This window comes from Leguminivora glycinivorella, chromosome 16 (genome assembly GCF_023078275.1).
Source record: "Leguminivora glycinivorella isolate SPB_JAAS2020 chromosome 16, LegGlyc_1.1, whole genome shotgun sequence".
Taxonomy (NCBI): Eukaryota; Metazoa; Arthropoda; class Insecta; order Lepidoptera; family Tortricidae; genus Leguminivora; species Leguminivora glycinivorella.
The window spans coordinates 4,003,299-4,021,334 of record NC_062986.1 but is presented as its reverse complement, the minus strand read 5'-3'; the positions used below and the strand labels follow the sequence as shown (position 1 = coordinate 4,021,334).

General features: G+C 34.9%; 1 protein-coding gene across 1 annotated transcript in view; it reads left to right on the top strand.

Moving 5' to 3' along the window:
- The first annotated feature begins 3,828 nt into the window (after nt 1–3,828).
- LOC125234446 (alpha-protein kinase 1-like) overlaps nt 3,829–18,036 on the top strand; it is a 73,102-nt gene continuing 58,894 nt past the window's right edge. Inside the window, 1 exon segment of the mRNA XM_048140692.1 lies at nt 3,829–3,928. Within this exon segment, the coding sequence (XP_047996649.1) occupies nt 3,911–3,928 (18 nt within the window). The 5' untranslated portion in view covers nt 3,829–3,910.

Genomic DNA, 18,036 nt, shown 5'->3' with positions numbered 1-18,036 from the left:
TATCAACTAAGCCACCAACTAAGTGTAAGGTACAGCGGGGCAAATCTCGGCCAAAGTAACTGGTCCATTTTTCCATGTTTTACAATTTTTGTATTATTAAATAGAGTGTCCACCGGTATACATATATGGTATTCAGCGGATACATGTAGAACTCAACATCATAGTCTAATAATGGAAAAAATGTATCAGTTACAATTGCCCCCCCAGTCGAGATTTGTCCCGCTGTACCTTAGTCCAGTCCCCCTAGGTTAAGTTAGGTTTAGTTTAGTTTTAATGTGTTTTTATTGTTTTTCTTTATTTTTGTGTGTTTACGAATAAAGTACACAGTCAACCAATTGGAACCCTAGGCAACTCTACAACCATGTCAAAATGACAAGCAGTAAGAGATTTCTTACAACCTGATTTATAACGTCACTATGACATAGTTCTACAGTGGCCTAGGGTTCCAATTGGTTGACTGTACCTACTTAGTTATGGGTGGTTATGGATATGATTCAACTAAGCAACTTTTGCTGATGTACCTACCGTGATATTTGATATATCATGAGATCTGATAGTCATTTTGTACAGTTCTGTTTCATACACTTTGGCTAGTCTGAAGTTGAACCATGGCAGAGTTCATTTTTCGCAATTTTGGGGTTTGTGACATATTCAAAATGGTAAAGAACCTATTTATTTTTTGCTTATAGTGACATTAATACATACTTTCGAAAGAATTGGACCAGCTTTTAATATTTGTTTTTGTTTACAAAATAAATAAGGTTTAATAAATAAATGGGCAATTTTTTTCAAAGTTGTCTACCCCACTTTTTTTGTAACATGGGTATTTTTTACGCGATTAATACTCATAATCGCGAGGTCTTCGATCCTGATAGGAGAAAAAAAATGTCCCAAGATTTCCATACATTTTTCGAACCTTCCATTCCGTTACCGCCATACAAAATGTATGAAAAAATGGTAACGGAATGGGAAAAAAACCTTGGGAAGTTGGGACACTTTTTTTCTCCTATTAGAATGGAAATAGCTCGCGATTCTAAGTGGAAACCACATAAAAGTTTCCGAATCCAAAAAAAAAGTGGGTGGACAACTTTGAAAAAAATGGCCCAAATAAAAAAACAACTTTATTCAAAAGTCTTCGGTATACGTAAAACTAACGACGACGTGTGTCAGCACGTTTGCCGCCTCGCACTCGCACATCGGCCGGACAGTCCGGACTGCTGGAGCAGCGGCTGAACTAGCAGCATCACGGAAGCGCGACAAATATTCGGCGCTGCTGTTGCGGTATCTATTTGTCCCGTTGGCAGTGGAGACGTCGGGGTGTTGTTGGTGTGCGGAGGGGAAAGCTTTTTTGGTCGAATTGGGGCGGCGGCTCAGCGAGAGAGGCCATGACCCTCGTTCCGGGTCTTTTCTGATGCAAAGGCTGTCTATCGCAATTCAGCGTGGGAACGCATCGAGTGTGATGGGCAACTTTGCATCTGGAGAGGGCCCGGAACGATTATTGTGAATAGGGTTTTGTTTTAAAGAGTATGTTAATTTTAATAGAGTAGTATTATGTTAATTAGTATTTTTAAATTAGTTTTACATGTACCGAGGTTTAATAAAGATATTTTTATTTGACGATGATTTCATAAAGCACGCAACATCACACAATATTTTGACCCCACATTACGCATTACTGACCCTATATGGTCTAACTCAAGAGTTTTATAGTGGGCAATAAAAACAAACATCTCTTAATAACTTAATGCATTGCGCAACTTTAATTACGTTTAATAAAATTGGAGTTACGGTCGAGTATTCAAATTAACTATCATTTCAAATATTAGGGGTCAGTATGTGGTGTTGGTGTTGCACGTGTGGAAGTGTAGTTTTCGGATTATTAACAATGCTAAAGGAGTGTACAAGTTTCTAATGGGTCGGCAAAGCGCATGTGGCACCCCTTGAGTTGCAGGCATCCATAGGTGACCGCTTTCCACCAGATCGGCCGTATACCTGTTTGCCACCGACGTGGTATAAAAAAAACCTTTTATAATAACGGCCATTTTTTTCAAAGTTGTCCACCCCACTTTTTTTTTGATTTGGAAATTTTTAGGTGGTTTCCACTCAGAATCGCGAGCTCTTTCAATTCTAATAGGAGAAAAAAAGTGTCACAGGGGTTTTGTCCCATTCCGATACCATTTTTTCATACATTTTGTATGGCGGTAACGGAATGGAAGGTTCGAAAAAATGTATGGAAATCTTGGGACATTTTTTTTCTCCTATCAGGATCGAAAGACCTCGCGATTCTGCGTATTTATCGCGTAAAAGATACCCATGTTACAAAAGAAGTGGGGTGGACAACTTTGAAAAAAATGGCCCAAAACCGTTGTAGCAACTGCCGGCGTATCATGCTTCCAATTTTATCACTTATCCACGTGGATAAGACATCTGTCACTCTCACACTGACATACTTGCCAAAGCGTGACGGATGCTTTATCCACGTGGATAAATGATAAAATTGGAATCATAATACGCCGGCGGACAGCTTTTTAACTATTCACTTTTCTCATGATATTTACATAGCACGATATAGGTAGCCTGCGAAATAAAATTTCTGTTTTATGGCTAGTCTTCCCAATTTTATTTATCGCAACATTCGCAACCAAGAATGTCTTGAACCTCCAAAAACGTAGTGTTATACTAGGCTTTATCTAAATAAATACTTGTGGAGGAAACTCAATACTATAATATTTATGATGGCAACAAACATTTGAAACTTAAAATTAAATACATGATATATAATGCAATATGCACTTTACCTTACTTCACTCCGCCCAAATCAAGTGATATTTGGGTAAATTACCAAACGTGTAAACATGTTTTTTTTTAAACATGTATAAATTAAAAACCGATTTGCCTTTGCGATCCCTACGTGTTGCCAAACAGTTGCCAACTTTTTCCGTGATATAAGATATTGCTACAACGGGGTCGGAGATCAAGCTTATATGTATAAACATAAACAATTTCTTAAATGTATTAACTTCAAAGGTAAAATGTTTTATTTAATGCGTTTTACAGAATGTAAATAGCAATTTAAAGCACACCTAATAATTTAAAGAACATCGCCTATTAAAAATTACAAAAGTTACATCTATTCTACTATTTAAATAACGAAACAGGCATGAAATATAAGAAGTTTCACTAAATTGACATTTAATTAAGACTAACAATCTATTGTTTTCAATTAAAAACTTACTAAAACATATGTTCATTAGGTATACCCGATTAATTTATTTAAATTTAAAATTCGTTATGATTTTTACGACGTTCTAAATATTTGACAGTTACCTAATCGTAATATAAAGGTTAGTCACACGTCTTCTAATTTGGTTTGTAGAATCTTAAATACATCAATTAATATAAATAATACTAAACAGAAATTTTGAGAGCATCTACCTACGATAGACTTGATTCCTACTAATACTACTACGTACCTACGTATTTTCCAAAAAAGGAATGAAAGAAAAGAATAGAGGAATATTTTTATAAGTAAGTAGTTCATTTTACATAATTAAATCATCGATTTGAACATCAAGAATCCAAAACAATCTAAGTTACAATAGCCTGAACGAATTACAAAACATTAACATCAGTTAAGCTTAAAGCTCAAACATAAACTCCTCACCCAAATGAAGACCGACATCAATCAAAAATCACATTCAGAACAATACCCATACTCCTAATTACTGCACTCTAACCTCACAGCCCGACCATCTTTACATAATCCGAATGTGAAGGTTGACTTTCTTCGCCAACCGTCGCCGGCGCAGCCTCACTTCAGTCCGAAGTGACGCGCGCTGCGACGCGCCTGTGCTGTGCTGTTTTACTTTTTAATTTTATTTTTTTTAATTGTGCTGTGCACTCGGATACCATGAGGCTCATTTTTTGGGTAAGCATTTTTTTTTAATAAAAAAGTTTAACTTTTTTAAGTGAAAGTTTTATCGATCTTCAGTAATCAAACTGCCAGTTAAGTTAAAGATAGTAGAAATTTCGTCGTTTATGAATAATTAAGCACTTTGTATGTTTGTGCTAACCGTTTTAATTGCGTGTAATGAGCGGAAATTTTCACGTAAAGTGCCGGTTACTTCAATTTTATAACCATTTTTACTGTAATTATTACGTGAACGCCTCATAAAATTTTGATTTTTTTCAAGTGAAAACAACAAAAAAATTTGAAGGAGTTTTTTTTTTAAATAAGGCGAACATAAATATTATAAATAAGTAGGTCGCCGTGACGTGTTTCTGAAAGGACCACACAATTTTTTTTTGCAAGTGAAAACACAAAATAAGTTTTTGAAGATACCTATATCAAAAAACGAGGATTGTATAGGTATACATTTTTAATATGACAATTTATCTATGACGTTTAATAGTTTTTTATACGATGTAATAAATAAAAATATTACAAATAAGTAGGTCGCCGTGACGTGTTCGCGAAAGGACGCATGCGGATAAGACTCGCAACTGCCGTGCGCTTCCGTTTCTCTCGTCCAGTACTTGCCGTGCATACTTAACTTTGCCAGTATTTTCACTACATTTACCGGTGAATTAATTTAAGTAAATACATATTAGAATAAGGTACCTGACCCATATAATAGGCTACTTTCCTCCTAGTCAAATCAGCTTCTTTTTGAAAACTGTCAAAACGATTTTGAACGACTTGCTAATATGGAATTAATATGAAATCGAATTGAGTGACGTCACGGTCAACTGATTTACTTTATGTATTCTATCTGATTTATAAAATATAAACTGTAATTAAAAATAACTTCTGTCCCCGTTTTTCTTATAATTATCTGATGCTTTGTTTCGTGCATGGTATAAAATATTTTAAGTACCTGCAGTCAAGTTGCCTATTATTTATTAACACAAGAATAAATCTATGAATTTTAAGAAAACTAGGTACAGCAAAATTGTTTAAACCTACGTATCTTTGGCTCACAAAACAATACATCACTGTCACGATTTTTGAAATTAAAAATGTTTGTATTTGAAATTGAAAAAATGGGCTTTGTTAGGCACTGGTCTCACCGCGAGCTAGTAAGCTATGAGCTATCGGCTATAAAAACGAACAAAAGATAAGCACTCCCGTGCAAATAAAAGAGACACGGCGATGTTTATAGTTACTCGCCCAGCGGTGAGCTACCAATATCGCCGTGTCTCTTTTATTTGCACGGGAATGCTTATATTTTGTTCGTTAGTATTGTATAGCCGATAGCTCATAGCTTACTAGCTCGCGGTGGGACCAGTGCCTTAGGCACCGGGCCTGTACCTTACACTTCCTTTACAAGTTTACTATTTTGCACAATCAAATAATTTTTGTTGAATATTTTGATTTGTGTTTTATTATGGGCTGATTATGCTGCAAATTACATTTGAAAAAATTCTGTCAATGTTTAAAATTTATAATCATTACAATTTACGACATTTCATAACAAATCGTAGAAGCGATTGAAACATATTAAGCATTTTTATATCTTACACCAAAAATATATAATCAATTACACATTCATAAAATTCTCTACCACGCTCTAGCGACTCTATATGCGACATAGGAAAGCGTGTGACATCCGTGCAAGCATAGTTAAACGGCCAGCTTAGCCGAATACACGGAGCTAACGCGATTGCCACGCCATTACAATACAATACATTACAATTGTAAGCCGAAATAATTGCGGGTTATATAATTTTTGTTTGTGCTTATTTCGAGTAAATACTTGGAATTCCAGAGGCCCAGTTGAATAAAAAAATAAACATTTCAGATATATATAATTATGAGTAACTATTGTATAAAAGTTTACTAAAGTAGTCATAATTGTAACAAAACAATTTTAGATCCTCTACAACACAATTTTTTTCACAAGAATATCTCTAGTCCGAGGATGTTATACCTATAATACCTATGCATTTTCAGACACTTTAAATTCTTGATACTTTTAAAGATACCTGATACTAAAAAATACTAATATTTCTTAGTATTTTAGCTTAATAGTTGGTAATAGATAAAAAAAATACATATCTAAGTAGAAAACATTCATTATTCTCAAAAAAACGTTTGTAATAAACGCACAATTAAAAGATAAAAACACGATGAAATATAAAAAACCGCGAAAGTTCACATCACCATAACCTACGTCAAATCGTGGATTGAGATTACCGTGGCCATCACGAGTCACGACGTAATGACGTAACAATTAACGTTGTGGTTTTAATTAGCTTTTACGAATCTGAGGAAAGTGAAAGATGAGCCGAACGTGACGGATCACGGAAATGCGCTGAAGTTGCTGTCAATTGCTGTTATGTATGAGTTGTATGAGTCTTACTTGCAGTGCAACAAAAAAAAATACTCAGTAGTAGTAGTAAAAAAAAGGCACGAATTTGTACGTAATTCACATTTTTGCGTTTTTTTGTGAAAATCGTTTGGTTTTATTTTATTACAAGTGATCTGTCCGCTAGTTTGCCTACTGTCTTATAAAAAATACTTACATTTAAACTACACATTATATGTATACTACGTATGTATGTATATGTATTCTGGTGGGCCGGAATATTCTATGATATTTTTGCTCAAATTCTCTAGCTCTTTTGATCCTGAATGGAGGAAAAATGTTTAAAAAATGTTTGTGGAATATTTTTGTGTCTCTGAGTAGGAATTAAATAAAAACTTTCAAATTTGACGACCGGTCTGGCTCAGTCGGTAGTGACCCTGCCTGCTGAGCCGCGGTCCCAGGTTCGAATCCCGGTAAGGGCATTTATTTGTGTGATGAGCACAGATATTTGTTCCTGAGTCATGGATGTTTTCTATGTATATAAGTATGTATTTATCTATTTAAGTATGTATATCGTCGCTTAGCACCCATAGTACAAGTTTTGCTTAGTTTGGGGCTAAGTTGATCTGTGTAAGGTGTCCCCCAATATTTATATTTATTTATTTATTTAATTAGAATTGGAAGAATACCTACTAATCCAAATAAAATGCTAAGGTAATTTCGAGGATCTAACAAATTAACTAACAAAAAACTCTCTTCGAGGAAGAGTGTTTCAGATAATAGAAAGAGAAAATCATGTTAAGCTTCCGAAGATCTCAATCAATCGATAACACGCTAAGCTCGCTCAATCGCTTGATAAGTTGATAGCTACAGTATAATAGTGACAGTGACAGATAAAGTGCGCGACTCATACATCACTGCCGCAGGGTACGAATTCGGACACAGACTAATGCCCGCTGACATTGAACGATTGCAAAATTACCATCAGGCGACCTGTCTGCTCGTTTGCCTCCTATCCCATAAAAAAAAAAAAAAAAACTTAAGCTCTGGTGTAATCTGTGCGATACTGAGCGAACATAAAAAATGCAATACATATACTTCTATAAGTTTTTACTTACACCCATCTGTATAATAATAACTTGTGAATAGACATTTTTGAGTAAATATGCTTCATCCTAGACTGTATCGACACTTTCCCCTATAAAAAAAACTTTACCGTAGCTGCGTAGGCAAAAAAGCATGCAATTTCCGATACATCGTGTTTTTGATTGATCGATTCCAATCGATTCGATCGACCGAATTCGTTGCTAAATAAACTCGGCAAGTCGGTATCGGTAAGCTTGACTTCGTTGAGTAGTAGTCTCAATGCTTATAAGACGATTTTTTTGCGCGTTTTGGAAGTACGCAGACATTAAAAATAGTGGTTTTGAAATGGCCAGTTGTACAAAGGACAAACTGAAGGACTTCGAGAATCTTCAGACCATTCATAGAGTTTTTAAAGGCATACTACTTGAGTACTTTGACAAACATGCCATTCACACTTATGAAATCGTTCAATAATGACGCATAAACTTATTAAATTATCATTTGTCACTATTGCATTATAAATATTATAATTTACAATGGAAAGAAACAAATAGGTAGCTGTCACACGTTGAATTTCTTCACACTAAGCGACCTTGTTCTTATTGGATAATATAGTATTATAATTATGTTGAAAGCAAGGTTAAAAACCTTATATTCGGAGGTATTTAAGTTAAATTAACTAGTATTTGAGTGAAATTTCCAAATGTGTAATAAACTCGTTTGTGCTAAATTACCAAAATTACCAGAATTTTTGACCCTCGAGATCTAAAGACTTTTTATTTTTGTTTGAAATATTCACTTCACGTCATGCACCTCAATAACCTAACTCAAAATAAAAATATCATCCAGAGTGTGCTTTTGATTCCTTCTACTTATTTAGTTTAGATCATGTTACTTAGTTATAATTTGGTTTTATTTATTTGTAAGATTTTAATTTTAGTGCTTTTAGTGATTGATAACCATTAATTATTATTAAATAAATATCAACAAAAAAAAAGTTAAGATCATTAAACTTAATCGTTATTATTACTAAGACATTTCCCAGTAGTCTTACTAAACTAGGTCTTTATTGTCCTAACCTCTTCCACTTCTAATTAGGATACTATAAATACGCCAATGATTACAAACACACCATAAAAGGACATGACATGCAAATGGTCGTAAAGAAAGTATGCAGAATGTAGTTCAATCGGTTAGTAGCCTACCTGGCCGTTAGGGCAGGTGCGTGAGGCGCCTGCCGAACGACCCTTGACGATTACCGACATTATTATGTGACTTTTATTAGGACAGGTTGACTGATAAAAAAATGTTTAACAATAATAGTTTTCGAACGTTCTGAAATTAGTTTTTTGCGTTTTGTAAAGCGATTTTAGCCAAATTTTTTAACATATGTGAGTGTGCTTAGTAAACGTCCGACTTTGTCGGTTAAGGCGATTTACTTGTATCTTTATATGAATAAACTGACAAACTGACAAAAAATGGGGCGTTTTCCCGTGCACGCTCACTTATAAGCAGTCTCTGCTTGTTATCGTTTCTATTGATTTGCACGTCTATACGCGTGGTTGTTTTTAAACGTCGTTGATGGCAAAAAGTAGAAAAAAAATAACGATATTTAAATGTGGGCCTTAATACACAATACACTTATAAACCTAAGAAGCTACTAAGTGGTTTTAAAGACGTAAATATACAAAAAAATAGTCAAAGAGATTTATTAAAAAGTACAGGTAGTAGAATCGTGTGTGAGGTGCCTCCGAACGACCCTTCACGATTACCGACATATTATAGTGACTTTTATTAGGACAGGTTGCCTGATAAAAAATGAATCGAGTTTTTGTCGCAAGTTAAGTTTAAATAAGGTTTCATGGTAAAGATAAAGACTTGTAGTGCCATACTCGTATAAATAAATGCCTTAAAATTTATAAAAGATGGTTTTAACTAAGATTTTTTCGTATCACATTATTCAGATGAGGTAAACACGGAGTAGGACGACAATTATCGATAAAAATGCCGTTCTAATTTGTGACATAGGACCTACCTAATCTACCGATATATATTTAGCAAAAGCTGCAAGTAACTTTTATGGTACTTTTTATAAATATTATTAATAATATTAATAACTAAAAATAATTTTCATCTAACACATAGCTTTTATTCTGTCACTACACAGTAGGAACAGAAACATGGGACTTCAATGTACAGGTAGTGGATTTTGTAAAGTTCTGTCAGCATCTTACATATTAATCAGGCAAGTCTTGTTATGTAAGCTACTAGTCAACTCTAAAGAATGTCTGCATTTTACGAGGAAGATGTACTCAACATAAAAGTTGACATCAGACGATTTTTGTGAGTCATGGTCCATTGAGTAGTGAAAGCCAGGCGTGGGCGTTTTGGTGTGACCCACAAATAAAACATAAATAATTGACCCTATTGGTTATGATAATTTTAACGAGGACTTGTTCAGGGTATCAGGGTTATTGAGATAAGAGCCATTAGAAATTTTGCTAACCATTGTGCGTAGCTATGGCACTGGTCCCACCGCGAGCTAGTAAGCTATGAGATATCGGCTATAAAAACGAACAAAAGATAATCACTTCCGTGTAAATAAAAGAGACACGGCGATGTTTATAGTTACTAGCCCAGACGTAAGCTATCAAAATAGTCGTGTCTCTTTTATTTGCACGGGAGTGCTTATATCTTGTTCGTTTTTATAGCCGTTAGCTCATAGCTTACTAGCTCGCGGTGGGACCAGTGCCTAAGATGAGAATCGTGGTGAACGATGAGTATGGTGGTCTATATTTATCATTAATTTTCGATATAAGAGCCATAGAAAATGATTCACATTCTGGCTAAGCCCAGGCAGGTTCTTTAACCAGGTATTTATTTAAGCTTCACAATTTATTATTGTAGCCTTTGATTGAAAAACTCAATTTCGTCAAAAAGTCACTTAGTCGATATATTTGCATTAATGGAACGATATACAAAATTAACTACGAATTTATCACTAAAGATTTTTTTTTTATATCGGTAAATACCAATAAGAGTGACATACCTTTTATCATTACTACCTTGTACTTGGGGCATGTGTTTTCTTTACTTTTGTCACAATGTTTTTATTTGGGCCCCATGTAACTTATATACAGAGGTAACGCCGCCAGCGTCATGGGGTCTAAGCCGCAGACCGAATTATTGGACGGGGTTTACCCTTTATAACAGTTTTATTTTTATTTTATTTTTGTAGTTAATTATTAGTTTGTTATTTAGTTTTATTTTGAGGTATAATTTTATAGTTTTAATTGTTTAGTAATATTTATTTATTTAAACTTTATTCGTACAGTAAAAATATACAGTTACAAAAGGCGGACTTAATGCTACATGGTATTCCCTACCATTCAACCTTTAGGTCAAACAGAGAAGACCAATAAAAGGTGCGGCATTATTAATGTAAGATGTAGTTCTTAAAATAAAACCTAATAAGTAAAGTATGATATTTAAGATTATATTTTCCATTCTTCACAACACAACTGTCTTATAGAAAGGTACACTAGTAGGTAGATGTACTTCGTGTTTTATATAGGGCACTGAAAGTGATACAATTATGTCACAGCTACATCAAACTCGTGAGTTATGTATGCTGGGCCAGTATCGCGTTTCTGGCTTCCGTGTCGTCTCATTAGGTAATGCTTGCTGACCAATACTACTAATATTATAAATGTGAAAGTAGGTATGTCGAGGGTGGTCGTGAGTAAATCGGTTAGCAAAATATTGCAGATCTTATAAAGATAATTAATATATAAATAAGTAGGATACTTAGTTTATCGCGAATATTGCAATATATGGAAAAAAAATCCATACTAATATTATAAATGGGAAAGTGTGTGTGTCTGTTTCTTTGTCCGTCTTTCACGGTAAAACAAAGCGACGTATTGACGTGATTGTTTAAGTGGAGATAGTTGAAGGGATGGAGGGCGGCGTAGGCTGCTTTTTGTCTCTTTATAATCCCCCACTTCCCTAAAATGAGGGTTGCAAGTTTGTATAGAGCATTCCACGATTTTCGAAATAACGCGAGCCGCGGGAAAAGCTAGTATGTAATAAATTAAGGGGAATGAGTTTCTTTAGGTACTTAAAATTGAGGCAAGAGCACCTAAGAAGTCTTAACACTCTCAAATGTTTCCCTAAAATGGCACATGGCGAAAAAGTATCAAAAGAAATAATTTTCGATTACGAGTAATAAACCAACTAAGGTCAAAATTATTAGCCTTTTATATCCGACCGGTCTGGCTCAGTCGGTAGTGACCCTGCCTGCTAAGTCGCGGTCCTGGGTTCGAATCCCAGTAAGGGCATTTATTTGTGTGATGAGCACAGATGTTTGTTCCTGAGTCATGGATGTTTTCTATGTATATAAGTATATATTTATCTATTTAAGTATGTATATCGTCGCTTAGCACCCATAGTACAAGCTTTGCTTAGTTTGGGGCTAAGTTGATCTGTGTAAGGTGTCCCCAATATTTATTATTATTATTTATTTATATAGGTAATACAGTTCCTTTTACATAACTTGCTCTTTAACTTCGTTATAAGCTCCTCTTATTTGAAAATCGTGTCTACATAAGCATTAACATATATGACAAAATATGAAGTCAAGTTCATTTTTACCTTGGTACTTCGTTAATTAAATATAATTTTCCAGTGACGCATTAATACGAATGAAAGTTAGGTTTCATTACAAATAACTACCTACATCCAGCCCTCTAAAGGTTGTCTCTCGATATGTACTTGTGCAACTTTCTCCAGCCCCGCTTCAATGTAGTGTTCAAGCTTTAATCTTGACCATTAACCAAGTAAGAATATACAATTTTCTTACTATATTTTCATAATATGTCGATAATAGGTAGGCATTGACAATATTAATGTAGACACGTTTCAAATCTTAGGTAACTTAATACCAAAGTGGTTTGATAAGGGATAGGTTGATACTTATCAAGCAGTTGTCATTAATATTAGGCAACTAAATAGCAATATCAATAATGGAGCTTTCAAACAACAAATACATTTTAAAGGAAATATATGAAAATGGATAGCTAAAAATGTACTTACTTACTTACTTTTTTGGCGCGACGACCCAAAGTGAGTCTTGGCCTCCAACACAAGAGCACGCCACTTTACGCGGTCGCGGTCGCGGTTTTAGCTAAAAATGTAGTTGTAACTATTTTGACGAGTATACGGCTATTTATATAATTATATATAAAACTAAGACTAAATATAAAAGCTAGCTAATATCTAAAATAGACCCTGGAGGCATTGTATTGTACCATACCATAACTTATCTATTCTATAACGAGGAGCTTCGACGAATCTTTTATCTTTCCACTCATACTCTAAGTAGCGATTTTTCAAAGATTCAACAGTAGCACTTAATTTAAACCTGAATTTGTCATCCTATTGTTCGCTATTGTCAAACTATCACACATGTCGCACCTGACCTTTGATGAGACGCCAAATGCACACGGCCCATACAAAAGATCTTTTTGTACCTGTTGTCAGCCATTGACATTTGGATCAATAGCACAGTCAAGGCTGGGTGCAGTCGGGCGTGCGTTTGCATAAGATTGTGAATGAAGTGCTTAATCAATGATAGTGGTTCATAGTAAAATTCTAGACGTAACTGATTCTTCGAAGAAATACTGAGGAAAGTTGGGTGAGACATTTTTTTTGTTTCACCAAATATTAATTATATAAAATCTTGGTAAGTATAGAATGATAATTACCAAACAACTTTATGAATTGTACAGATTACACCGGTAAATTAAAAAAAAAACAATTACTTCAGATAGAGGAAGCATCAAATACTAGTCGGACAATGGTGATAGTAGATTTGAACTGGATGATGAGGTCAATTCTCCGCCATGCAACATTGTATCCGATATTATCGACAATTTAAGAGGCGTGGTAGAACCAACATCTTTTAGCTGTCCATTCAATTGTGGATAACACAATAGAGTAAAAGAGGAAATATTTTTACGCAGCTACAGGGACGGAAAATAAAATTACACAAAAAGTTTGTAAAAAGAAACATAGAAAGGCATCTTCTCGGGTGAGAACTTGCAAACAATATCATGTAGCATCATTAACGTCCTTTACGACAAAGCTGCTAGCTGACATGTTGGTAAATTGTATGGTATGATGATGATCGTGATCATTTATATATTATATCCGGGTTAATACCTATACACATTTACACAATCGTGTGAAACTTTAAAGATGATAGACAGTTTAGAAAGAGTTTGCTTGTAAACACATGTTAAGCGTGGTTTACTAATGGCACAAGCATTAGGCCTCGTACACACGTACCGATGTAAAATGTAAATCGCGCGATCGGGGTCGCTGGCCTGTGATCTTTAACGATATTGTGGTGAAAGGGTGTCAACTAGGCGCTTCTTGATTGTCGAGGCCCATGCGATATGCGAAATGTACAGGTACTAGTATTTATATGTCGATATCATCTATTGTGTACTCATATTATATGGGAATTGAGAACGATTTTTTTGAGTTAACATCATAATCACCTTGCATTTTTAGAGTAAAAATTCAATGTTTGAATCTCAAAAATAGAATAAAGAAAATTTAAAATAGGACAGATTGTCCAGGTTCTTACAAATTATGGACATTACATTTTTCACCCATTTACGTGTTTGTCTATTTCATGTAATCTTCAATAAAGAAAGAGTTAATCGATTGATATTTTGTATTGAAATTGAAATTTGAAAAACATTAACATAAGAATTGATTTAATCTTACAAAATATTACGAACCTGCGAGGCCAATTTACTAACCAGTGTCACAATTTGACAAAAATATCAACTAAAAAAATTACTTAGATTTATCATAAACCACATTCTGTTAAAAAATATGAACTTTCAACGTCATATGTAAATATGGTTACAAAATAGCGATATATGTTACATTTGCATTCAGCCGTGAAGGCTGCTTGCACAACCCACTTTTATGTAATTACCTTGAATATATAAATGATTTAAAAGCTTCTATAAGTTGTTTGGGAAATAAGAATATCACTGAGAAATACCTGTAATTAAAAACTTTAGTAAATTTCGAGAAAGATATAAGGGTAATTGTTATCTCACATTTTAACCCACTTTTTTTATACATAATACTGTAGTCAAATGTTGTAAATATAGCCGGATTAAAAGAAAAAACAAATATATTTTTGACTACTTAATCAAAAGATGGTAACATTTGAAAGTAACTAAGAAGTAAAACAATTGAAAAGTAAAAACGTTACAATTATTTTATTTGAAGTAACAAAAAAATATTGGAAGTAGCTGGTGTATGTCATTTTAAATTTCATCCGGAAATACAAACTATAGCTAATTATCTATTATATTTGCAAATACAATTTCTGCATATGTAAAAAGTAAGTCATGTGCAAAAAAGTTGTAACTCGACCTAATTTTACATTTTCAAGTTTGATGTGTTTTAATTTAACTAGTGTAACATATGCTCATTGTACACATTTATAGTCAGTGTCAAATTTACAAGTCTCTAACATCACAGTTCTATCCATATTTCACCAACCATTACTCACTTTCTTCAAAACATCGTGTTCATCGATGAAAAGATGGATTTGCGAACAGTTAACTTTCATAATAGAACTATTACTATAGTAGATAATCAATCAGCCATGCGGTGATAATTTGATAAAGCTTTATGAACTTAAGTCAAAGCTTTTAAGATAAACAATCACATTATTGTAGTTATATGTTGAGTCTTTTTTGTGAGAACATAAGATTTATATTTGAACGAGTATTGGATAGATAGGTAAGTTAAAACATGCGTGTACGCCGGTCAACTAAGAGAGTGTAACTATAGTTATCTAATTATTGATAGAACAGAGTCTATGGAGTGGTCATTGTAAAATAAAATCACTTCAATTATGTACATTGTTTTGTTGACAGTGTCAAATATGCACGTGTAAAATAATGCCTCATCAAATTGAGATGATTATTTTTTTAATTTGAAATCGAAGCAAATGTTAGGAACATTCATTATTACAGAAACTTTGGCCAAAAACTTACGTTTAAAATAACAATTATAATTTGCGATTAGCATGTAAATACTTACTTAGTACTTAACAAAGCGTTTAGCAATACATTGGTGCGCACATCAATATCTAAGCACCGATCCGATATTATCGGATTTTTGTAACCCGGATCTCCGGACTAAGCAAAAACTTGGTTTTCTATAAAGTCGGTTTACCCTGGGCGCACACGGAGGCGACAGTTGCACGGCGACATTTTTTGTCTCTGTCGTTACTACATGCGTCCAAGACAGAGACAAAAAATGTCGCCGTGCAACTGTCGCCTCCGTGTGCGCTCAGCCTTACGGACGGTAGTTTGACGTGACAACGCTCTCGCTTGCGGAACGGAACAATGGCTTACGCACGGTAGTTTGACGTGACAAGTTGACAACGTCAACCGTGCCGCGCTCTCGCTTGCGGAACGGGACAATGGCGTCAACTTTTTCGTACATGCAGCCCGTAGTAACGAGACGATGTAACGTCAAAAAATAGTATTATATTTAGGTATGGGTATGTGATAAGACTGATAATTACAACAAAAACCAACATTAATGCATAGGTATAATATTGCAAATAACAAAATACAAAACAAGATAGACGAGTAACTACTCCACTCCTCTGTCCATGGCGACCTTCTGAGAAAGTACCATCATCTGCCCATGACTTACGTCGGGAGTAAAAGTGTTTGACGTACGATATACCCGTTCACGTCATACTAGCTCTTGTGGTTTACGCAATACGGGCTACGGGGAAACTTTTACTTTTATGGCGCTAACAGACGGACAAATACGCTTTCAAGTACGTTTACGATCAGGGTTCGTTGGAGAATGTGGGAGATGGCCATACTTTTTTATACTACGTCGGTGGCAAACAAGTAGACGGCCTGCCTGATGGAAAGCGGTCACCGGTATGGACGCCTGCAACTTAATGGGTGTCACATGCGTGTTGCCGACCCATTAGAAACATGTTGGTACACTCCTTTTTGCTGTGTTAAGTACAAGTTCTAAGGAGGGTACGGGTTGCCGACTACTTTCCGTAGTTCTAGGCTTTCCGATTAGTTCCGTAGGTCTTCCCATCATCAGCACACCTCACCCTCTTTGAGCTCTGGCAGCCTTACTCACCGGCAGGAACACAACACTACGAGTACTTAGATAACATTAGTAATTATTTACGCGTATACCGGGTGTTCCTAAAATCAACGCCAATACCAAAATGGGTGATAGGACAATGCATTAGCTATGACATTAAGCGAATCTGAATATTATGCCATGTAGTTAGTCATATCGTAACTGTCAAGAACTACGTACTATTTTACTGGATAATCTGTATTTATTTTATTTTAAACAAAGGTTTTAAAAATAATAAGATCTATGAATAATTTTGTGGCCTCTGTTGAGAAGAAAATTGTCTTTTGTGATTATCATCTCTAAATAAAAAAATAAACTAAGCTAGGTAGCAACATTTGGTACAATGTCAAGAACTGAGACATTTACATTAAAATACACATTATGAAGTACTTACATAATACACAATCGGTTAACCCACACTGTTATTCAAAAACGCCTGTACTTTCTTCAAATCAAGTTTACCTATAAACTACAGATATTTATGTTCAAATTTGAATAGAAATGGGTATTTAAAAGCAAAAGCAATCAACTCACTTAAATACTGTGATCTCGTTCGCTCTCAAACTAATCGAGTTATCAATTCGTATTAATTATGTTAATGATCGTTATCGAGTTCTTAAAAAAAGTAAAAGTCTATGATTTAATATATTATCTAACATTAAATATATGTCAGTCTTACGGCCCAGCCACGACATTGGTCTAAGCGCGACAGCGGTGAGCGGCAGCCATATGTGCGAATGAAAAGTCCCATCGCTGTGTCTCGCTCCAATGTATGGCCGACGCTCCCCGCTGTCGCGCTTAGACCAATGTCGTGGCTGAGCCGTTAAGCTTAATAAAAAAACTAAATTTTTTGGAAAAGGTACATATACATACAAGATTAACTGAAGAGTCAAAATATAGATTGTTACTAACCGAACTACACGGTAAAAAATAAAACAATAATAATTAGTTACCTTTCTTTGTGCCCACAATTGCATAAATAGAACACCTACATGTTAAACGATTTATTTCTTATCTTGCACAAACATTTACGAGTGATACAATGTATTTTTAAATCAAAGGAATAATGGAAAAAATCACACCATATGCAGATATATTATGCAGATGCCAGCCGGCGTATTATGCTTCCAATTTTATCACTTATCCGCGTGGATAAAGTATCCGTCACGCTTTGGCAAGTATGTCAGTGTGAGAGTGACAGATGTCTTATCCACGTGGATAAGTGATAAAATTGGAAGCATGATACGCCGGCAGGACGGATATCACATGATTGCCGCGAGAGTATGTCGCCGCGAGATAGATCACACGTCTTCTTCTTATTGTATTAATGACACAAGGACGGGTAGTCTATCTCGCGGCGACATACTCTCGCGGCAATCATGTGCTAACCTTGCATATGCAAAGGCAATCCAAGTAGTCTCTG